Genomic DNA, 18752 nt, shown 5'->3' with positions numbered 1-18752 from the left:
ACCAACTTCACTCAGTGCAAATTCAGGTGAGCATAAACTGATACTTGATACCGATTCCCTGTAATAAAGTTGTCAAAGAGTAACGAATAAAAGTCACTCTCCTTGTTTATACTAACAGGAGAGTGAATACTTACCACCATCTTCAACTGTAAAATGGAATATGTCACTTGTGGCATTAGCCCCTTCTCTCAAGATGTAGCATATCTTCATATCATCAATGTCAGCTAGAAAATAACCAAATAAGATGATTAATTACTAGGGCAAAACTGGTGACTCATCATTTATGGTAAATCCTATTGGCTATTACTTTTCTGAGCCATGTTTAGATCTCCTTCTTCTCCTAAGGGAAAGAGTGCTCTCCTATTTCTCATATATCTAAGCCCCTTGATTTCAGCTGTCCCTTGGAAATCTGAACCCTTACACAGATAGAATGCAAGAGCTAGGTTATAATAATAGCAAGGTGTTGCCCTTCCCAATGGTATTCGCATGTTCATGCACCAAAGGAGTGACTATCTAAATACGGAATGTCAGACTCCATGACAGGTGGAAAGGGAGATATTTTGAGGCATGGCAGATTTCCTGGCACTACTGAAATCACACCCTTTGCCTCCCTGTAGGACTGGCCCTAAGAGGAAAGAGGTTCCTCAGCTCTACCTCAGGCTAACTTTTCTTACCTCTTGTGCTACAGCAGACTGTTTTTAAGCTCTCCAAATTTTTGAAAGGAAAAATGAAGAAAATCTTTTTAAAACAAATCCAACGGATTGAAATTACTATCATGACCCAATGCCAAAGAGAACTTAGAAAACATCGAGTAAAAGCTGAAACCTTTATTCAGAGTGAAGAGTTATTCTGTCTCGGAATCGCTTTTTCTAATGCTTTCTGTTCTAGCTATCAAATTCACCGGCGTAGTTTGTTTTCAGTGTTGACTAAAATACAATTTGAAAATTTATTCATCCATTTTATCAGTTTTTCTCCTTAACGATGCCACACAGACAACATAATAAAATAAACATCATTTTTTTTTTTTCTGTGATACTCACAGTAGATCTCTATTGGATCTGGGCCAATCAGCAAGTAGTTATTTCCAAGGTTACATAAAACCAAGATCATAGCTAAAAATTGCTTCAACAATAGTATGTGATATTTATTTGTCTCGTGTGTGCTCTATGGTTTATTCATCTCCTAAGATCTCTCATAACTTCATGCTATGGAGTTTAAAGGCATTACATATAAGAAATGATTTTATGAAATAATAGTATCAAGTGATGCAAAGTATTAGAATCAACAGATTACTCCATGAATTTCTATAGCTCCACTTTACAGATGGTGAAACATATGATCTACCTTGGCTCACACAGTTTTGGAAGGTGACTTGCTTACAATCAAACATTTGAGGAGGGGAAAATCTGATTTAATAGTTAATAGTACCTTCTTGTTAATAGAGATACCTAAAGGTGAAGCACGTTCAAGATGTGTTGTTCTCCCTTAGCATTTCTTTTCTAACTCTATTGTAATCTCCCCAAATTCTGCCTCTTTCTGCATGGCTGCCTTTTGTAGAAGATTGAAAATTTCTTTTATCAATCTGTTTTTTGTTTCCACAGTCCTTTGCTCAGGATCTTACATTCAGTAAAGGCTCAAATGTTTGTTAATCTAAAATGAAAGAGCCTGGAGGTCTGGTGGTCCACACCTGCATCTCTCCCTTCGAATGGATGATGTCTCTGCAGGGGTAAGGAGTGAAGCCCCCTGCACTGCTATTTACCTGTTTTCTCTTACAACTCTTAACTTTTACAATCTTTAATTATCGGTTAAGGAGTGAAGTGAACTCTGCTCTGACTATAGGTCCTTAGCATAAAGACAACATCCTCCGGTCATGTGGGCAAGACCTTGGTCCAAAGTTCCCATTTCTTCTTTAATTCTATAAGAAAATCTAAAGGCTCCACTATAGGAAAAACAACAAGAACAATACCCAATCCCTGTATCAATGTTTTCTAAGCAGAAACTATAGTACTTGGGAGATGGTTTCACTGAAATAAAATACCTCTTCAAGACTGATTTTCAAGAACTTTTCATTTTTAAAGTAATGAGAACATGAATTCAGTTATAAGACATTCAGGTGTCAAATTTTCTCTCCAAGTTAGGCCTAGGCTATTGATTAGATGAAACAAACTACAACCCTTTTCATAATTCTGTTAATAATGCATTGTTCAAAAGGGGGGCTTTTAAAAAATCTCAAGTGAGTAAAGACTTTGATCATAACACTGTTATTCTACAGCTACCTCTAAAATAACAAAACACACTATAAATATACATATAAACACTTGCTTCTTAAGGCACAGAAGTATTAGGAAGATAAAAACCTGAGCCAAAATGTTATTTTCTTTCAGTAAACATCTAACAGTTAACTAGATTTTCTTTTGTTAAACATGCATCAAATTTATTTCAGTTTATCTACATAATCATTCCATGTTTTTTTTTTTTTTTAATTCTAAATTCATTAACATTCCTGGTAGTCACACCTTGGCTACCTTTAGGATATTTCTGAAATTGATTTCTAAATTATCTCCCACAAGATATTATTATGTATTTATTGTAGAGAAAAAAATCCAGGTACTTGAGACAAGTGATTTAGATGTGGGGTGGAGAGAGCAGGGAAGGGCACCTCAAGAGAGAGCAAAGTTTGAAATAACTAAATAATTTCCTTAATTTGTCTGATTCTACCTTGTTTACTTTTCCTAATAGTGAAGTTTAATAAGTTTTAGAAATGTTTTTTTTTTCTCCTAGGGACCATTTAGTCAATTTATTTGGCAATAGCCTTCCCAAGCCATATGTGCTAAGTGGACTTAGTTCAGTGCATTGAAAATCCATCAAAATATAGTTCATCTCATCTCTTCATGATAAAACAAAAACAAAGAAAAAGACAGTACAGTGCTCCCTTTAGTTACTGCTTTTACTTTCTCTACTGCAAGAGCAGCCATGGTAGCTCTATAACGGAGCTTTCTCCATTTTTACTCACTTATCTAATCTCCATAAATAACTCCTATGAACCAAACTCCAGCCTCAACTTGTTGTAATGAGTCCTGTGTGATTAAATACCAACAATTTTCCTAGTCAACATACGGGTTCTTATTGGAACGTGATGATTTCTTTTAAAATGTAATCTTAAAAATTTATCTTCACTTTTTATAATAAACTCATAACTACTCTATATTTACAAATGACTATAAAAAGTAATCACGGTGACGTCAAGTCAGTGACAGAGCAACAGCCTGTAATGAAATAGCAGAATTTTATGGCTCAATATTTAGGAAATAATATTCTAATATTTTGAGCTGTTGGACTTGGTCCATAGAATTTAAATTAAATCATTTGCTTATTTTCCTTCTTTTTTTTTTAAAAAAAAAAAATCCCTAAAATCAGGTTATATTTTCTCATCAGAGGAGTCATTTGAAGTAACATTTTCAATCCTGTAAAGAATATCCTTTCCATATTCCTTTCATCCTCTCTACTTTCCATGAAAATAAACCAGTCTAAGATTGCATGCATCTCTACCCTCAGAAAGCCTTCACACACAAGTTTCCTGCTGGTCTGGCGTGACACTTGGCACTGAAGTTTTCCCGTCCCTGCAGGCCCTAGGATATAGTCAGGCTTTCAGCCAAGAATCAGGAGGTTGGAGTGTAGGGCTATTTGCCAGCATCTAAAACAGAGAAGCAGTTTACTTTAACACTATACTTTGCAACTTCCATGTTTATTAAAGCATTTGTTATCTAAGAGCACAAGCTGCTGCAGGAAAAGAACACTCCCCCTGGGAAGCCCTGGGGTTTAACTCCATCTGGTTTCCATTCTGACAAGGGTGAGATTTTCATGAAAGCAACCCAAAGCTCTTTGTAATGAAAGTCGCACATTCTAGAAAACAGAGCTCTAACTCCCAAGCCAGCAGATTGAATGGGCTTCTCCCTTTAGTCACTGAGTAACTCTGTGCAGGTCACCTGCCCTTCCTGTCTCAGATTCTGTCCACACACAAAGAAAACTGAGGTTACAGAAATGCTTTAGTCTCAAGGATGCAGATGCTTCAGGCAACGGTGTTGGTTATTGTGTCTGAAACAGGGCAGAGAGGAGGTTTGAAATGAGAAAATAATTTCTTCCTCCTACTACTAATCTTGTTAACTATCTTCAGGTTCTTAACAATGAAGTCGATGTATATTTTGGTGGTGGACTTACTGCCTTCTTATACATCATTAAGTATACTTTCTTTTCTTGTGTGGATTGTTGTAGCATGCCTTGTACATATAATCATTCTAAATCTAGATCGTGTTTACCTCTTACATCTTTGGACTGGTGTTAGCCTAAGTCATAGTTCTTATAAAAATTATAAAATCTACAAAGTAAATGTAAATACATCTTCTTATTTTCGTTACAAAGTTTCTAACAACTATACCAGACTTAGAACAAATCCTCTAAAAAAGCAATCAAAATAATATAAATTTGAAGGTTCTTTTTGAATGGTGGGTGATGATAATAATAATAATAATGTGGATATATAGATGCTATATATCTCTAAGATGCCAACATGCTTCATGAACTGTCTGCAGCATCTAAAACAGGCTGCTCAGAGGAGGTGTGTGGCTAACAGAGCAGAACTGGAAAGCCTGCTTTAAATTTAATTCACCAAAGTCGAGATCCTCCTTTGACAATTTAGCTTGTATTTTCAAAATATGATATTCCTTCTTTTTTTTTTTTTTTTTTTTTTGCGGTATGCGGGCCTCTCACTGTTGTGGCCTCTCCCGTTGCGGAGCACAGGCTCCGGACGCACAGGCTCAGTGGCCATGGCTCACGGGCTCAGTTGCTCCGCGGCATGTGGGATCTTCCCGGACCAGGGCACGAACCCGTGTCTCCTGCATTGGCAGGCAGATTCTCAACCACTGCGCCACCAGGGAAGCCCTGATATTCCTTCTAATAAAGGTCACTGCAGTAGGACGGATGGCAAGAAGCGAGCTGTTCTCCCAGGAAAGAGAGTCCCTGTAATTTCACCTCCCCTTCATTTCCCTTCTCTTCCCTTCCCTTCCCTTGGACTCTAATTTGATGCTCTATTTACGAAGTTCTCAGTGACAGCCATATCCCAAGAAATAAGACTTGGAGTGCCCTTTGATTCTAAAGAAAGAAAAGTGAACCATACCTTGTGTAAACTGAGTCACACTGTGGTTGCCTTGGCCCAGGTTGAGGAGATATCCATGTCGAGGGGCCTCCGTCACAATAAACCTAAGAGAAAAACGTAAGCTGTCTCTGTCCTCCACTTTCAATACTTTGCTTGTGATCATGAACCCCAAGTGGCCTGTGGCCAGAGGGCGAAGTGTAGAAGCCCCTTTGTTCACGGCAATTTGGGGGACACTATTGTCAACAGCTAAGACCTGGATCTTCATCACCTGGGGTCTTCTTGTTTCAAATACTGTATCAGGGAAAACATAGAACTCTGTATGGGAACCATCAGTCACCGTGAAGGAGAAGCTGTCCTCACTTGACTCGGTGCCATCATGTCTGTAGCTGATTAAGTTTTCATTCAAGTCTTGCTTGGTAAAAATCATGGCGGGTCTGGTATTGTTGAATAGGAGTTGACCATGAACAGGCACCTGGGTGACAGTGAATTTCAAGAGTTTGTCTGGAGTATCTCTATCTTCCACAGTGAGTTCAAAGGGAGTAATCAGCTTGTTTTCTCCTTCGCTGACAACCAGGTTATGGATGGTGACCACTGGCTTTTTGTTGTCCACATCACTGATGGAGATACGGAATGTCCGGAAGACGGGGTTACGTCCGTCAGTGACTTGGAACTCAAAGCTGTCCATCTTCACCTCATCATCAGCTGTGTGGATGTAGTAGATTTTGTTGCCAGCCAGTTGGAGCTGAGTGAAAGATGTGATGGATACTCCAGGTTGGTCTGTGCATTCTAAGTGACCTCTCATGGGAGCCCTGGTGATGGTAAAAACTAAGTTTTCATCAGGACTGTTCAAGTCACTAGTGCTTAGTAGGTCTGTTGTGAGGGTGACCTTACCACCTTCTTTCAAAGACACTCCCTTACTTATCACATCAGGGAAGACAATGTCAAGGCTCCCAATAGACACATAAAAGTAGCGATCTATAAGGGCATTTATTCCATCAGTCACATCAAATTTAATTAGATCCCGAATGCCCTCTTGCCCAAAGTGGACGTACTGGATCAAGTTCCTGTCCACTTCCTCCTGGGTAAAATTCATGCCCAGTGTGATATTTTCAAAGACACCTGTAGGTTTCTGTCTCTGTAATAAGCCATGTCCTGGCCCATAACGAATAATATAAACCAAGGATTCGTCTTCAGAATCTAAATCAGTTGCCATTAATATTTTGTTGTTGATAATTTTGGTTTCCCCAATTTCTATGTCCAGTCCATTATTGATGGCCATTCTGGGGGTCTCATCGTCAACAGGGATAATCATAACGATGACCGTCTTTTCCACAGAGTGCTTACCATCTGTTAGTTTAATCATGAAGCTGTCTTCCAGAGTCTCAGAGTCATCGTGCTCATAAATAATGCTGGAGCTGTCTATGATCTGGTCCAAGGTGAAGCTTTCAACCAAAACCGTGCCATTTATCAGCTGGTTCATGATGTGACCGTGGGTAGGAAACTTGGTAATAGTGAAAGTTAAATCATCTGGGGGAACATCAGCATCAGCAGCATTGAGGATGGGCGTATCGACCACCAGACTCATGCCTTCCATCACCATAAATTCTCTCATAAATATTTCTGGCTGCTCGTCATTGGTGGGAATGATTATGATGGGGAAAAAATGTCTCTCTGAAAAGTTAATGCCATCAGAACATCGAAATATAAATCTGTCCTCCACCGGTTCTACTCCTTTATGGACACTCTGGACGTAGTTTATATGACCCTGCCTGAGATCTTTCAGAGTGAAAGCACTTATGGCAATTCCTGCTCTCGATTTTTCAGAGCCCGGGGCTGGAGAGATGTTCTCCACGTAACCTGAGGTAGGCTGAATAACTATGGTGCACAAGATGTCATCAGTGAGGGAATCAGTATCCTCAGCACTTATGTGCATCGAGGTTATAACACTTTTATCACCTTCCATCACTATAAACCGTTCGCCTACAGAAATTTCTGGGGCCTGGCTGTCAACAGGGAGGATGGTCACCCACACGGTCACTCCTTGGATAGTATTACCACCTATTCTCCATTCTTGCGACATATCTGACAGACTCAGGTTGAAAGAGTCCTCCTTGGGCAATAGACCTATCTCCCCGCTAGTGTGGGCGTAAACGACTGAGCCCTCCAGGATGTCCCTTTGGGTAAACTGCTCTGCTGGAACTCCACTGACCAGGATTTCTCCACATAAAGGTGGATCTTCCAAGAGGAAAGTCAACATCAAATCATCAGTGTCCTCATCGGTCCCCTTGATAACACTGGCAGTGATTTCAGTAGCCCCATTTTCTAAAACGTCCAGATAGGAGCCCAGAGTGCCTGCAGGCAGGCTCAGCATGGGCACCTCATCATCCACCGGCCGGACATTCACTCTGAGAGTGATGGGCACCACGTGGTGTCTGTCGCTGACCTCCAAGGAGCAACTATCAGTCAGAGATTCATCCCCATTATGGGCATAGGAAATCCGACCCTGTTTTATGTCCTCTAAGTGGAAAACCCCATCCACACTCAGTATCTGTCCAGACATCCTCATGTGGCCATGTTTGGGTGCCTGTGTGAGAGTGAAAGTGATGTGGGCTGCATCAGTGTCTATATCACTCACACTCAACTCAGTCTCACTCAGGATGTGGTGGCCCTTTTCCTGAATAGTGAAGCCAGTGTTGAGGATTTCAGGTGGCTGGTTGTCCACCGGCTGCAAGTAAAGGGTGAAAGTGCCTGGAGCCACATTCCCAGCTTGGTCCTCCACCTGGAACTGGAACTGGGCCACACGGGCAGCCACTCCCAGTTCTTGAGCTGGAGGTCTGTAAGCAATTTTATGGTGGTTGACCTGGGCTTGTGTAAAATGGGCCACCACTACTGAAGGGTTGTCAGTCAGCACCAAGGTGCCCAGGGGGGCTGGTGAGTGGTTTTTATCTGTGTCCATTGGGGGCTGTGTCACCGTGTAGCGTAGTTCTCGGTCGTCTGTGTCCAGGTCGGTGTAGTGCAGCCACTTCTTCCTCAGCGGCGTGAGCTGGGATTCCTGTACCACCATCCGGAGGGGACAGCCGCTGCCCAGCTCTGGAGGGAGGCGATCCACGGGATGGATGCGTATCACAAACCTCTGTAGCCCAGACCTGTTAGGGGGGTCATGGTTATCCTGGACTCGAAACGCGAGCTGGTCCATTACTGGCCCAGGACTGTGAGGCCCCGAGTGCCTGTAGAAAAGCCTCCCCTCCGTTATGTCTCGCTGCCGCCACTCTGTCACCGTTTTCTCATAGAATGCTCCCTGTTTTCTCCAAGGGCCCCTGATCAGCATCTCCTCCTCCTGGGGAGGATGGGTTTGACGGAGAAGCAGGTGCCCTGTGGTTGAGGAGGGCGACTCTAGCACAAAAAGAAGCAGCGAGTCATCTGAGTCCATGTCAGCTGCACTTAGAGCCTGGGGCAGGATGGGCACGGTTTCACCCTCTGCCAGTGTCAGCCCCGTGTTGGCATTGAGGACTGGTGGCTGGTCATCCACAGGCACTAAGGTGATAGGGAACAGGAATTGCACCTGGTGTCTGCGTCCTCCATCCGTCATTCGAAGCACGAGGTTGTCACTTAGGGAGCCATCTCTGTCATCGTGGTGGTAGACCACTTGGCCGGCTGCCAGCTCAGCGACCGTAAATGTCTTAGGGGCAGAGTTGCCACTTGAGGCACCCAGAAGGACAAGGTGACCGTGCCGGAGGCCAGCCACCACCTCCAGCTGTACTGCCTCCAGGTCATCCTCATCACTGATGACCAGGTTCTGCGGTCCACTGCCTGCAGGGCCGGTGAGGGGCCGAGACTGGCCCTCGTAGAGAATGAGCCCAGTGTTCCGGGTGACCACTGGAGCCAGTGTGTTCATAGGCTTCACCACCACCATGAAGGCAAAAGGCTCTGAAGCTGCTCCTTCTGGGTCCACTACCTCCAGCTCCAGTTCAAAGACACGCTCCCGGTCGGCGTCCTCAGAGGGGGGCTGATAGGCAATCTTCAGGAGGTGCAAATCCCTCTGAGTGAAGGAGGAGAGGGGCAGACTGCGGTCGTCAGTGCTCACCAGGTAGCCCTGGCCAGGCTGGAAAGGAGAGGTGAGATTGAAGATCAACAAGTCGGGGGTAGACTCAGCATCCTCGGCTGCCAACATGTCTGGCGTCAGGGCGGTCAGTACAAACTGGTCCACCTCCATCATCATCATGGCCACAAAACTGGGCTTGGGTGCAGTGTTCTCAGCCCCTCCTCGGATTCTCACCAACACCTGGAAGTGCTCGCGTTTCAAAGCAGGGCTGCCCACAGGAGCCCCTCGTGAGCGCAGCTCCACCACCATGGGCACCCAGTCCCTGTTTGGAGAACGACTGGGGGCCGTGTGGCGGTAGCGCACGCCTAGTTCCTGGAAAGCTTTGCAGTCCATGAGGAGCGGCTCCTGGGTGCCCTTCTCGCTGGCACGTCCCGGGACTGGCGGGTAGTGAAGGAGTTCCCCGTAGCGAGGCAGCGCGCCGAAGCCGGACAGGATGCCCACGCGACACTCCTCAGCCTCGGGCTGGTAGGCGAATTCCAAGGTCCGCGCGTCCAGGGCATTGCTGGTGCCAAGCAGCTCCTCCACGACCAGGGGCAAGTTCCGAGTTACAACCTCCAGTTGGGTGAAGACCACCTCCACCTCCAGCACCAAGGGTAGCACTGCCGCCCCCCCCGGCGCGTCGTAGCGGAGCTGCAGCCGGACCCGATCCCGCGACGGGCTGCGCGCGCCCAGGTGCGAGTAGCGCACTTCTCCAGCGCCGAAGTCGCACGGGAAGCGCTTGGGACTCAGACGGCCGGGCCGCTGGGCCAGCGCATCGTTGTCTAGCACGGTCACTACGCAGCGATCCCCCGGCTGCACCTGCAGCACCAGGTCCTGCAACGGATCCAGCCAGACCTCACGGCCGAAGGGCACCCGGAGCCCACGGTTCGCCGGCACTATGGCCTCTTCGGAGGGGACCCCTGCAACGCCCGCGAGATCCGGGGACAGCAACGCCCGGCCGGGGTCAGGGGGCTGTGCCCGGACGCGGCTTACCAGTGACAGGAGAAGCAAAAACAGCAGCACCAGCCGGGGCGGCGGCGGAGGCAAGGGCTGAGAGGCGGTGGGGTTAGCTGCGTGGCGCGCGCGGGCGGTGATCCCGGGGGTCCGGGCGGCGTGCATGGTCCGGATGTTGGGGCTCGGACGGGTCGCCCTGAGAGAGCAGTCAGTCCCAGTCCGGGGCAGGTGGTGAGAGAGCCTTCGGGAAAGTGCCAGGAACTCTGCACGGTGCCCGGGGGTTCCTGCTGTAGCCGAGGCTGGACCAGAAGGATGGGAAAGAGGCTCGGCACGGTCCCCGGAGCTGCCGGGGAGGCTAAACCGTCCCGGCCGGTCCAGCTCCGCGGCTCGCGGCTCAGTCGAGCGGAGAACTGAGTCGCTTCACTCCTCCCTCCCAGGTCCCGGGACCCTGAGCTTTGAGGGAAATCCCTCCCCTCGCACCCCCTTACTCCAGTCCTCCCTGGAGGCCAATCGTCGGTCCCGGGAGGAGGCCCGGAGACGAGGGTTGGGTAGCGATTTCTGCCAATCAGCTCCTAGGGGCGGAGGCCGAGAAATCGCGAGGAGGGGAGGAGATAGAGCGCGCGAAGCGTTGTCCTGGAAGTGGGGGCGCTATAGCTCCGCTCGGCACTGCTAGGATTGCGTCTCTGAGGCGCCGGAGCCGGAACACGCCGCGGAGCTCGATTCCCTTTTCCAGCTGCCTGCGATCCAGCTAATACCCCCGTTTTGGCTCCCATTCCCCCAATTCAATGGGATCCCGCGCAGGGAATGCTTATTTCTCACTGTAACTTTTAAACAAACCCGAGAGGAAAGTTAGACGCAACGTGGCTTGAGTGTGAATCAAAACCCAGAGCAGTTTAGGGAGAAACTCTGGGGCCTTTGCGCATAAGAAGGAAAGCTGGAATTAAAAGCCCGTCTAGAGGAGTTTGCGCCTCCCCTCGCCCCCACCGCGCGCTGTCTCCTCATAAATTACAACGACTACAGTTCTCGGATTGGTGAGATTTTAACAAGCCCCTCCTTTGCAACCAAATTTCAGAGTAAAAGGAAAAAGGGGCACTTGGATTGTGTGAGAAATGCCGTCAGAGCGGGATCGAGAGAGTCGCAGCAGAGGATACGTTCCAGGGTATGTAGCCCCCCGGCTCTTCCAAAGGCGCCGCTGTTGAGGTAGTGGTCATTAGAGACGTTCCTGTTCTCTTCTCAGTAATTACACCAAGTACTAACTAGACCCGCGTGTCAGAATCACATTTCTTGGCCTGCCAGAGAGAATTGATAAATATCCGGAGGGCGAACTAAAACAGGTTAGCTACCCTCAGTCAGCAGGTTTCCAAGTCAGACTCGAGCTCTGCCTGCCCCCTTGTGTTTGTCGGGTTTCAGAAGTGTGTAGATTCCCTTTCCGAAAGGTTTTCTAACTGCTTTCCCCCCACCCCCAAACCCTCACAATGAAAACTCTACCGTTTTAGCTTAAGCAGTCTTGGTTATCCTGAACAAAATGTTTTATTGTGGGTCATGTTCTTTTCTCTCCAATAATACAAATCAGATAATTAATTGGAAAATAAAATTGAAATAATGGTCATCCTGCCCTTTTCCTGCTTAAAGGTATTTTAGATTTGGGGGGGAAAAAAAGGAGTGTAAGACAGTGTTATTCCCTTTTATATTTCAGTCCAAACTGAAGATATAAGATGCATATGCGGGTACATTGCAGTGAGAAGCACTTATCCCTTTAAAACTTTTGTGTCTTTCCCCTGAGCTCCTCCATTTGAGGGTTTTGATCCCTGCCTGAAGCATGGAGAGCTATTTTCAAGGCCACAGCATCACCTCTGTGCATAAGTATTGCTGAGTGATAATCAGAGACGGCTCCAGAAAGCCCGCTGGGCAGTGTCTGACCCTGGGAGTCGACAGGGAGAGAGAGACAAATCTGAAGTGAGCCACTTATCCAAACAAGTAACACTTAGTTAATTGAATATATTTCAGCTTATTCTATGTATATTGTACTTTTACGGAACTTTGAACTCTCGCTTACAATTGATACATACATTTCACAATTTAGTACAAAACGAACATCCAGGAACACAGAAGGGATGTGACCAATCTTTTAAATGTATGAGAAAATCCCCAACCAACTCTCCATCAACTTCCAATCTGCTTTGGGCATTATTATTTTCTAATTTAGTATGCTTATTTATTATCACATACGGAATTCAAATTGTAGTGACAAGGAAAACATCTATTATGTCCCGTTCACAAATAAAACAAATGGGAAGATGCCAAGTGAAATAGGACATCAGTTTCAGAATATGGTTCTTTATATACTGTATTTCAAATTCTGGTTATGTGTCTTGATTGAAAAATGTCAGCTGGAAGCCAAGTCATCCTTATTCAGTCATTGTGACTCTGGGTATGCTCTGACCAGAAAGAGACCATCATCCTGACCCCTGATGCTTCCCAGTGGCTCCAGGCATTTCCTTTCTTCCTTTTAAAGTCCAACTCTGTTTGACTTGCAAGCAATGATAAGATCAGCATCTGAAGTATGGCAGTATGCCCGAAGGGCAGAGTTCAATATTTTGTTTCTTGGGAAGAAGAATAGAGGTCCACGTTTATTTTCAAGTAGCCTAAGGAAATCAGTAAATTATAATCTTTTTTGACTTTTTAATTTAGCCTGCCTTGACTGAAGTGATGGAATGATTCTTAGGAATTATTATTATTTTTTGGTAAATGTCTTAGTTATTTGGGTTTTAAAAATTACATCGAAGGTAACACATACTGTCATTTGCTTAAATATATTTTGCATTGACGACCGTTGATATAATAGTGAAATATTAAATTCTCATCTGAAAGCAAATATTACTGGTGGTAATGATCTCACATTAAGATAAATAGCTCAGTGTTAAAATATTTCTATACTTAAATTAGCAAGGATATTTTATGGCCAACATTCACAATATTACAAGAGATAAAATACGTTGACAAACGTGTAATTTTTTAAAATCTGAGCTTAATTCTTCAGTTCTTACCTTTTTAAGCTTTTAGACAATTGCTGTATATATTCTGGGGAAAATATCCTCTATAATAAATTCTTAAATTTGTTTACTCTATGAAAAACACACCAGAATGTCTCCTCAAATCAACTTAAAGCTAAATTTATTGATCGCTAAAACTCAAATGAGTTCTGACCTAAGGTTAAGCACCAGAGAATTTGTGCCCTAAAATAAAAGAGGTAATGTAATGAAGTTAAGATGCAGGCAAGATATTCATGTAGAAACTGGACAGCGGGTTTGATGCTCTAAAGTAACACTGGAGCTAAAGATACACCTGGTTACACTTTGATTGTTACAGTGTCACCTCAGGGTTTATTTCACATCTGTTATGTTCCTCTACTGGCTCAAAAGACTACAATAGTGATTGCCTCATAGGCGCCTTAAAAATACTTACAGATGAGTGATTGAAGCTTTATGTCAAAAATCTGTAATCGTTCTCAATAGAATTTTATTCTTTGATAGCTTCAAAACCATGGCGTCCTATAAATCCAAACTTAACTGATTTCAGAGCAGTGCTGAAGGGGTAAACAGCCCTGTGCTGATTGACCAAGAGCTGGGTTCCAGCCTTGGCTCTGACACCCACTGTGTGACTTGCAGCAGTTCCCTTTGTTTTGCAGCCACAGTCTCCTCAACTATAAAACAAGGGACTCAGTCTCTGTGGACAAATTCTCCTTTGGTAACCCTTTGGGTTTTGGTATTTGGTGCCATAAGACCAAATTTATGGATGACCCACCATTTTCCTTCCTTATGTTCTGTGCTCAGAAGCAATAGTTTTCATTCTTGCCAGAAAGACTGACTCTGTTAATAAAAAATAAGTCACTACTACTAGGTTAGAAAACTTAGAACTCATAGCTTGTGCCCTTTGCCTATGAATTGATTGTTCCTTTTTCGATTGTATGACAGTGTTAGTATTCATTGACATGGGCAGTTTACATACAACATCATTAAGTAGCTATATTTTTTAATCAACAAGAAAATCAAAATTAAAATCTGGCAATATAAAACTAAATTAAAATTCATTATGAGGATAGGTAAATTTTCAAGATGGATCTATCATAAGGTGATACAAATAGTGTCATAAATACCCAGATTTTCCAGACGAAGCTATGTTCAGATGGGGGTTTACTATGTGGAAAGAGAAAGAACACTGGACTAGAAGTCAGAAAACCCTGCTTTGAAGTTGCCTTTTCCACTTGCTTGGAGCTGTGGACAAGTCACTGTCTCTGTTTCTAAAAATGTGATTGGAGAGGAGAGAAGGAAGGTGAAAATACTGCCTTGACTTTCCTCATGAGGCTATTGGAAAGATGAAATAACAAAATGTATATGTATTTATGTATATGCATATATGCAAAGTTGAAATAGAGAAAAATGATCATTGTTTTCAAATACCTTTCTATACTAAAAATATATAGGTATAGATAGATAGACAGAGGTATATTCCAAATTTTTATGAAGTAAAGATGGCAAACTCTTAGTTAGCTTCTCTTTGGTTCTCCTTATCTCATTCTCTGAATTTATTTCTTAGCGTCTTATTAGTGAAAGTGAAACACTTGATTGTGATTATAACAAATAATATATTCTAATTATATCTATTAATTGTTCTATCAGTTTTCCTCTCTTGCTTGGATTTCCAGTCTTTCTAGTTGTTTCATCTTTGGTTAAAATTTTGCTTAATTTTTCCCATTTTGTAGAAAACAGTCTCCCTCAGTGGCAGTACCCCCTCAAACTATGCCCACATCTCGCTCTTTCTGAATCTTTTGCATCTTCTGAATCTACTATTTCAACTTTCTTACCAAGCAGATTTATAAACCTTCTATCGGGTGACGTTCGCCCTGCAAGTTATCTTGACCATGACGTCCCTCATTCTCAGGAATCATTAAGTTGGAGAGAATCTATCTCCACAGTGTCATTCACAACTGTCCTCTCTTCCCAGTCCTGTCTGCCATCGTCCTAGTTCAGTTCAACATTATTTTTCTTTGAACTTTCTTCAAATCCCCGTCTCCTTACTGTTGTATCTGCCATGCTATGCATCGCTCCGGAAAAAAACAGAAGTTCACCTTTGATCGTAGCATTTTGCTTAAATCTCTTCTGGCTCCCCACTGCCTGTCATGTAAAACACACTGTCTTCATCTTTATATTTTATGCTAAACTATACGTTGTCGGGGGATTGAGTTTTCTGTCTTCCTTCTAGGTCTTTGCTCATCTCGCCTTTTTAACCTTCACTTTTTAGCCCACCATGCTTCTTCTTACCTGAAATGTTCTCCTTCTCTGCCCGTGGGAGTCTATCGGAAATTTAAGAACTACAAGAACCTTATAGACCATTTATAATACCATAACTTCCTCCTATCGTAGGTGCGGAGACTGAACCAAGGAGCTTGAGATCTGGGTGTCGAGCTGGAGGGGAAAAGAGAATCCGAGCTCCAACTGCAAAGCCAGTGTCTGCACCCTCTTTTAAGCTCCAATTCAACCTTTAAGGTTCATGTCAAATATTCACTCTCCCGTGGAGTCTTTGCTCATCTACTCAACTTAGTACCCGCTACGCATCTTTGACTCTTTCTCCGTCCTCCTCCCCTTGCATCATAGGCCTTTGCTTGTGTTTCTCACCTGAAACCACTTTTACTGTATGTTGTGGTATTTTCAGCGTGTTCTTGTGCCATCACTATTTTGAAAGCATCTGGAGCACACAGCCTGATGTGTGCTTGTTCATCTTTTACCTTCATAAAGACATTAATAAATACCTATTACATGAAATTAGATCACGTTCTGTTCTTTTCCAAGCAATCCCACTTGAAACAACTCAGCCGGATTTCACAACAGCTTTGGGAGGTAGCCAGGTATATTATTCAGTTTTCTTAGTAGCAAGCGAAAGAGAATTAAGCAAAAAAGAAATGAAAAAGATCTTGGATTGCTCTCATAATTTCTGGGAACATAGTAGCAGAAGGCTCAGAAAAGTGGGCATGAACTGAAAAGCCTAGGCAACCAGAAGCAAAGTCCTGCATGACAAGGTCTTGTGGGGACGGCACTGCAGCCACCGCTGGGCAGTGGACCCTGCAGGACACTCCTCCATCTCTGCCGCTCTTGGACTCGAGATGTCACGGCAGCCACGGACCAAATGAATTCTCTCTCTCTCTCTGTCACTGTAAATTCAAACATCCAGGCAGGCATGGATTTTTCCAGCTTAAGTCTTGGGCCCACATTCTAGCTGCCAAGGGCACGGGGAAAGTGTGTGTCTGCGCTTTTTGACCTCCTGGTGTCGAGTAGCTCTCCTTACAGCTAAGATTCACACTGTGGGAATTTCTCACTTAGAAGAAAGGCGCTCCAATTGCAGGGAGCAAAACAACCACTGCACGTTGTAGCAGGTTAAGTATCAATAGTACCATTTTGTATCTGAGAAAATTGAGACACAGCTGGGTTCAGTGGGGTTGTTTTTTTTCAAGTTCACGCAATTAATGACATTAGAATTAAATAAATTTGATGAAATGAAAAATAAATTACATGAATTACAATTCAAGTCATCTGACTACTGCTAGTTTGTTCTTTCTTTTACGTTCTGAAATATGCCATTAAAAGAACATTTTTAAGCACATTTGGCAAAACCTGCGTATGTTTTTCTTATTCAGTGAAAGGCTTACCGAGCACTGCAGAGAGGGGAAAGTGGTCCATGATAGCATTATCTTTTGACGGGCTTTCCTAATGGGGATAACTTGATTACATACTTGGAAACGTACTCAATCCACACAGTTGTGAAAATCCTTCTTGTTGAGAAAAGTGACTGATGGAGGAGGGAGAAGAGAGGAGAGGCCAGGTCACTGTGATTTGCAGGGACCTGAGCTGAGCCAGCAATAAGAACTCAGTGTGGCCCGAGGTTCAGCATAAAAGCATTGACTTGATGCCCTTAAAAACAGTTTTCCCCAATATTTGGCTGTGTCATGTAAGATCTTTTTTTATAGCCAATGATCCTAGGGCATGAATAGCTGTGGATTTTCCACCCGTAAGTTTTCAAACAAAACTCAGAACGAAGTGGAATTTAAGCACAGTTGAAACAAGAGGCCACCACTCAGCTGAACCCAGAAGAACTAAACAAAGAACAAATAAGGGAAAAACTCTTCTCTTACTGGGATTTAAATTAAAAACAAGATCTTATGGGATGACTTCTGTAGGTTTCTTACAGCGATTCTATTTTCGACTCCTATTAGCAGGCCTCCAATGAAGTACTCACTGTGTCCTAGAAATATACCATGTGAAGTTTTACAAAAGCCCCTTTGAAATAGAGTGCTTTCTCCCATCTACTCACACGAATTAAGTTCTGTGAGACAGAGGAATCTAAGGGATAAATTTAAATAAACTTAAAAAATCTAACTTTAACGTGAAATGAATAGTGCACACATTCCTAGAGGGGGAAAGAAACATATATTTTGATAGCTTCAAAACAGAATTATAAGGTTATAACAGAGAAGCAATTACAGATTTATTTTCAGAAATTATTTTTTAAGATGACTTAGTCCTCGAGAATGATTTCATTGGTAGGTCACTGACATATTTCAAAAAATATTCTCTTTCCTTTTTTATTTATGAATCAATCTCTAGACCCCATTTTCCCACAATTTTCTAGCCCCGACCTAGAAAGATGCCAGCCTTGCTTCTGCTAGTGACCTCCTAGCATCTCAAGCAGTGTTCCCAATTTGCTCCCTCACGGCTCAGCCCTGTTATCTTTTGCCAGGTTCCCCCAAATTGCGTTCCCCATCTCCATCCTTCCTGCCCAGACTTCATCATTTAACTTTCACCATCTAGCATAGATGGTCGTGTGGCTGCAGCTACAAATCCTCCAATGACAGAAAGTTTGCTGCCCCAGGTGGCAGTTGGGTTTATCACTGAAAAGCTGTAATTATTAGCAAGTCCATCTTTCCATAAAGCTGAACACTGCCTCCTTGTCATTTCCATTTATTCTCCTTTCTGGCATGAAATGGATTCTATCTACTCCTTCCACATGACAGCTCTCCAGGTATTTGAGGTCAGCAATCATGTTATCTTTTCTCCAGACTAAATATTGCTGATTTGCTCAACTGTTTTTTTTGCGACACGTTTTCCAGACCCTTTGCCATTTTGTTTGCTCTGTTTATCAGTGTCTGTTTTAAAAGGTAGCACCAAGACCTAAGCACAATAGCTTTCTTGGGATTGCAGGACTGATAAGTGGCTGAGCTGGGCTTTGAACCCAGGTAATATAGATCCGGTGACTGGGTTCTTCTATTCCAGACAATCTTGTCTGCCAACACAGTGCCTCCATTATTTGTGGTTCAAGGATATTTCAAAGTAGAATAAGCTACATTATCCAGCTAAACATAATTTGAAACAGCAGAAATAAATTAGCTGAAAGGTTCCCTAGCTCCATTTTAACCTCTTAAATTCTCAGAGAAACAAAGCCCTAACCCTAACCCAACAGCAACAGAAATTAAAAAGGAAAAGGAAAAAATAGGAATGCTAAGTTATAGAAAAT

General features: G+C 43.6%; 1 protein-coding gene and 1 long non-coding RNA gene across 3 annotated transcripts in view; one reads left to right on the top strand and one right to left on the bottom strand.

The window, feature by feature from the left end:
• The window catches only part of FREM2 (FRAS1 related extracellular matrix 2), a 210410-nt gene that overhangs the window by 135488 nt on the left and 56170 nt on the right, over window positions 1-18752 (bottom strand). Inside the window, exons 2-3 of one of the 2 annotated variants that reach the window (XM_067016848.1) lie at window positions 5174-10486; window positions 135-224 (exon numbers count right to left, since the gene is read on the bottom strand). In XM_067016848.1, the coding sequence (XP_066872949.1) occupies window positions 135-224; window positions 5174-10352 (5269 nt within the window). In that variant the 5' untranslated portion in view covers window positions 10353-10486. Of the gene's footprint in view, window positions 1-134; window positions 225-5173; window positions 10645-18752 lie in introns of those variants that run through there. The other variant, XM_059042124.2, reaches the window with a different exon arrangement.
• Window positions 10853-18752, top strand: part of LOC136792821 (uncharacterized) — a 142858-nt gene continuing 134958 nt past the window's right edge. Inside the window, exon 1 of the long non-coding RNA XR_010837287.1 lies at window positions 10853-11346. This is a non-coding gene — a long non-coding RNA (uncharacterized lncRNA). The remainder of the gene's footprint in view (window positions 11347-18752) is intronic.

Source organism: Kogia breviceps, chromosome 16 (assembly GCF_026419965.1).
Source record: "Kogia breviceps isolate mKogBre1 chromosome 16, mKogBre1 haplotype 1, whole genome shotgun sequence".
In the NCBI taxonomy this organism is placed as follows: domain Eukaryota; kingdom Metazoa; phylum Chordata; class Mammalia; order Artiodactyla; family Physeteridae; genus Kogia; species Kogia breviceps.
Note: the sequence above shows the minus strand (reverse complement) of the source record. Positions and strands in the feature narration are given on the sequence as shown.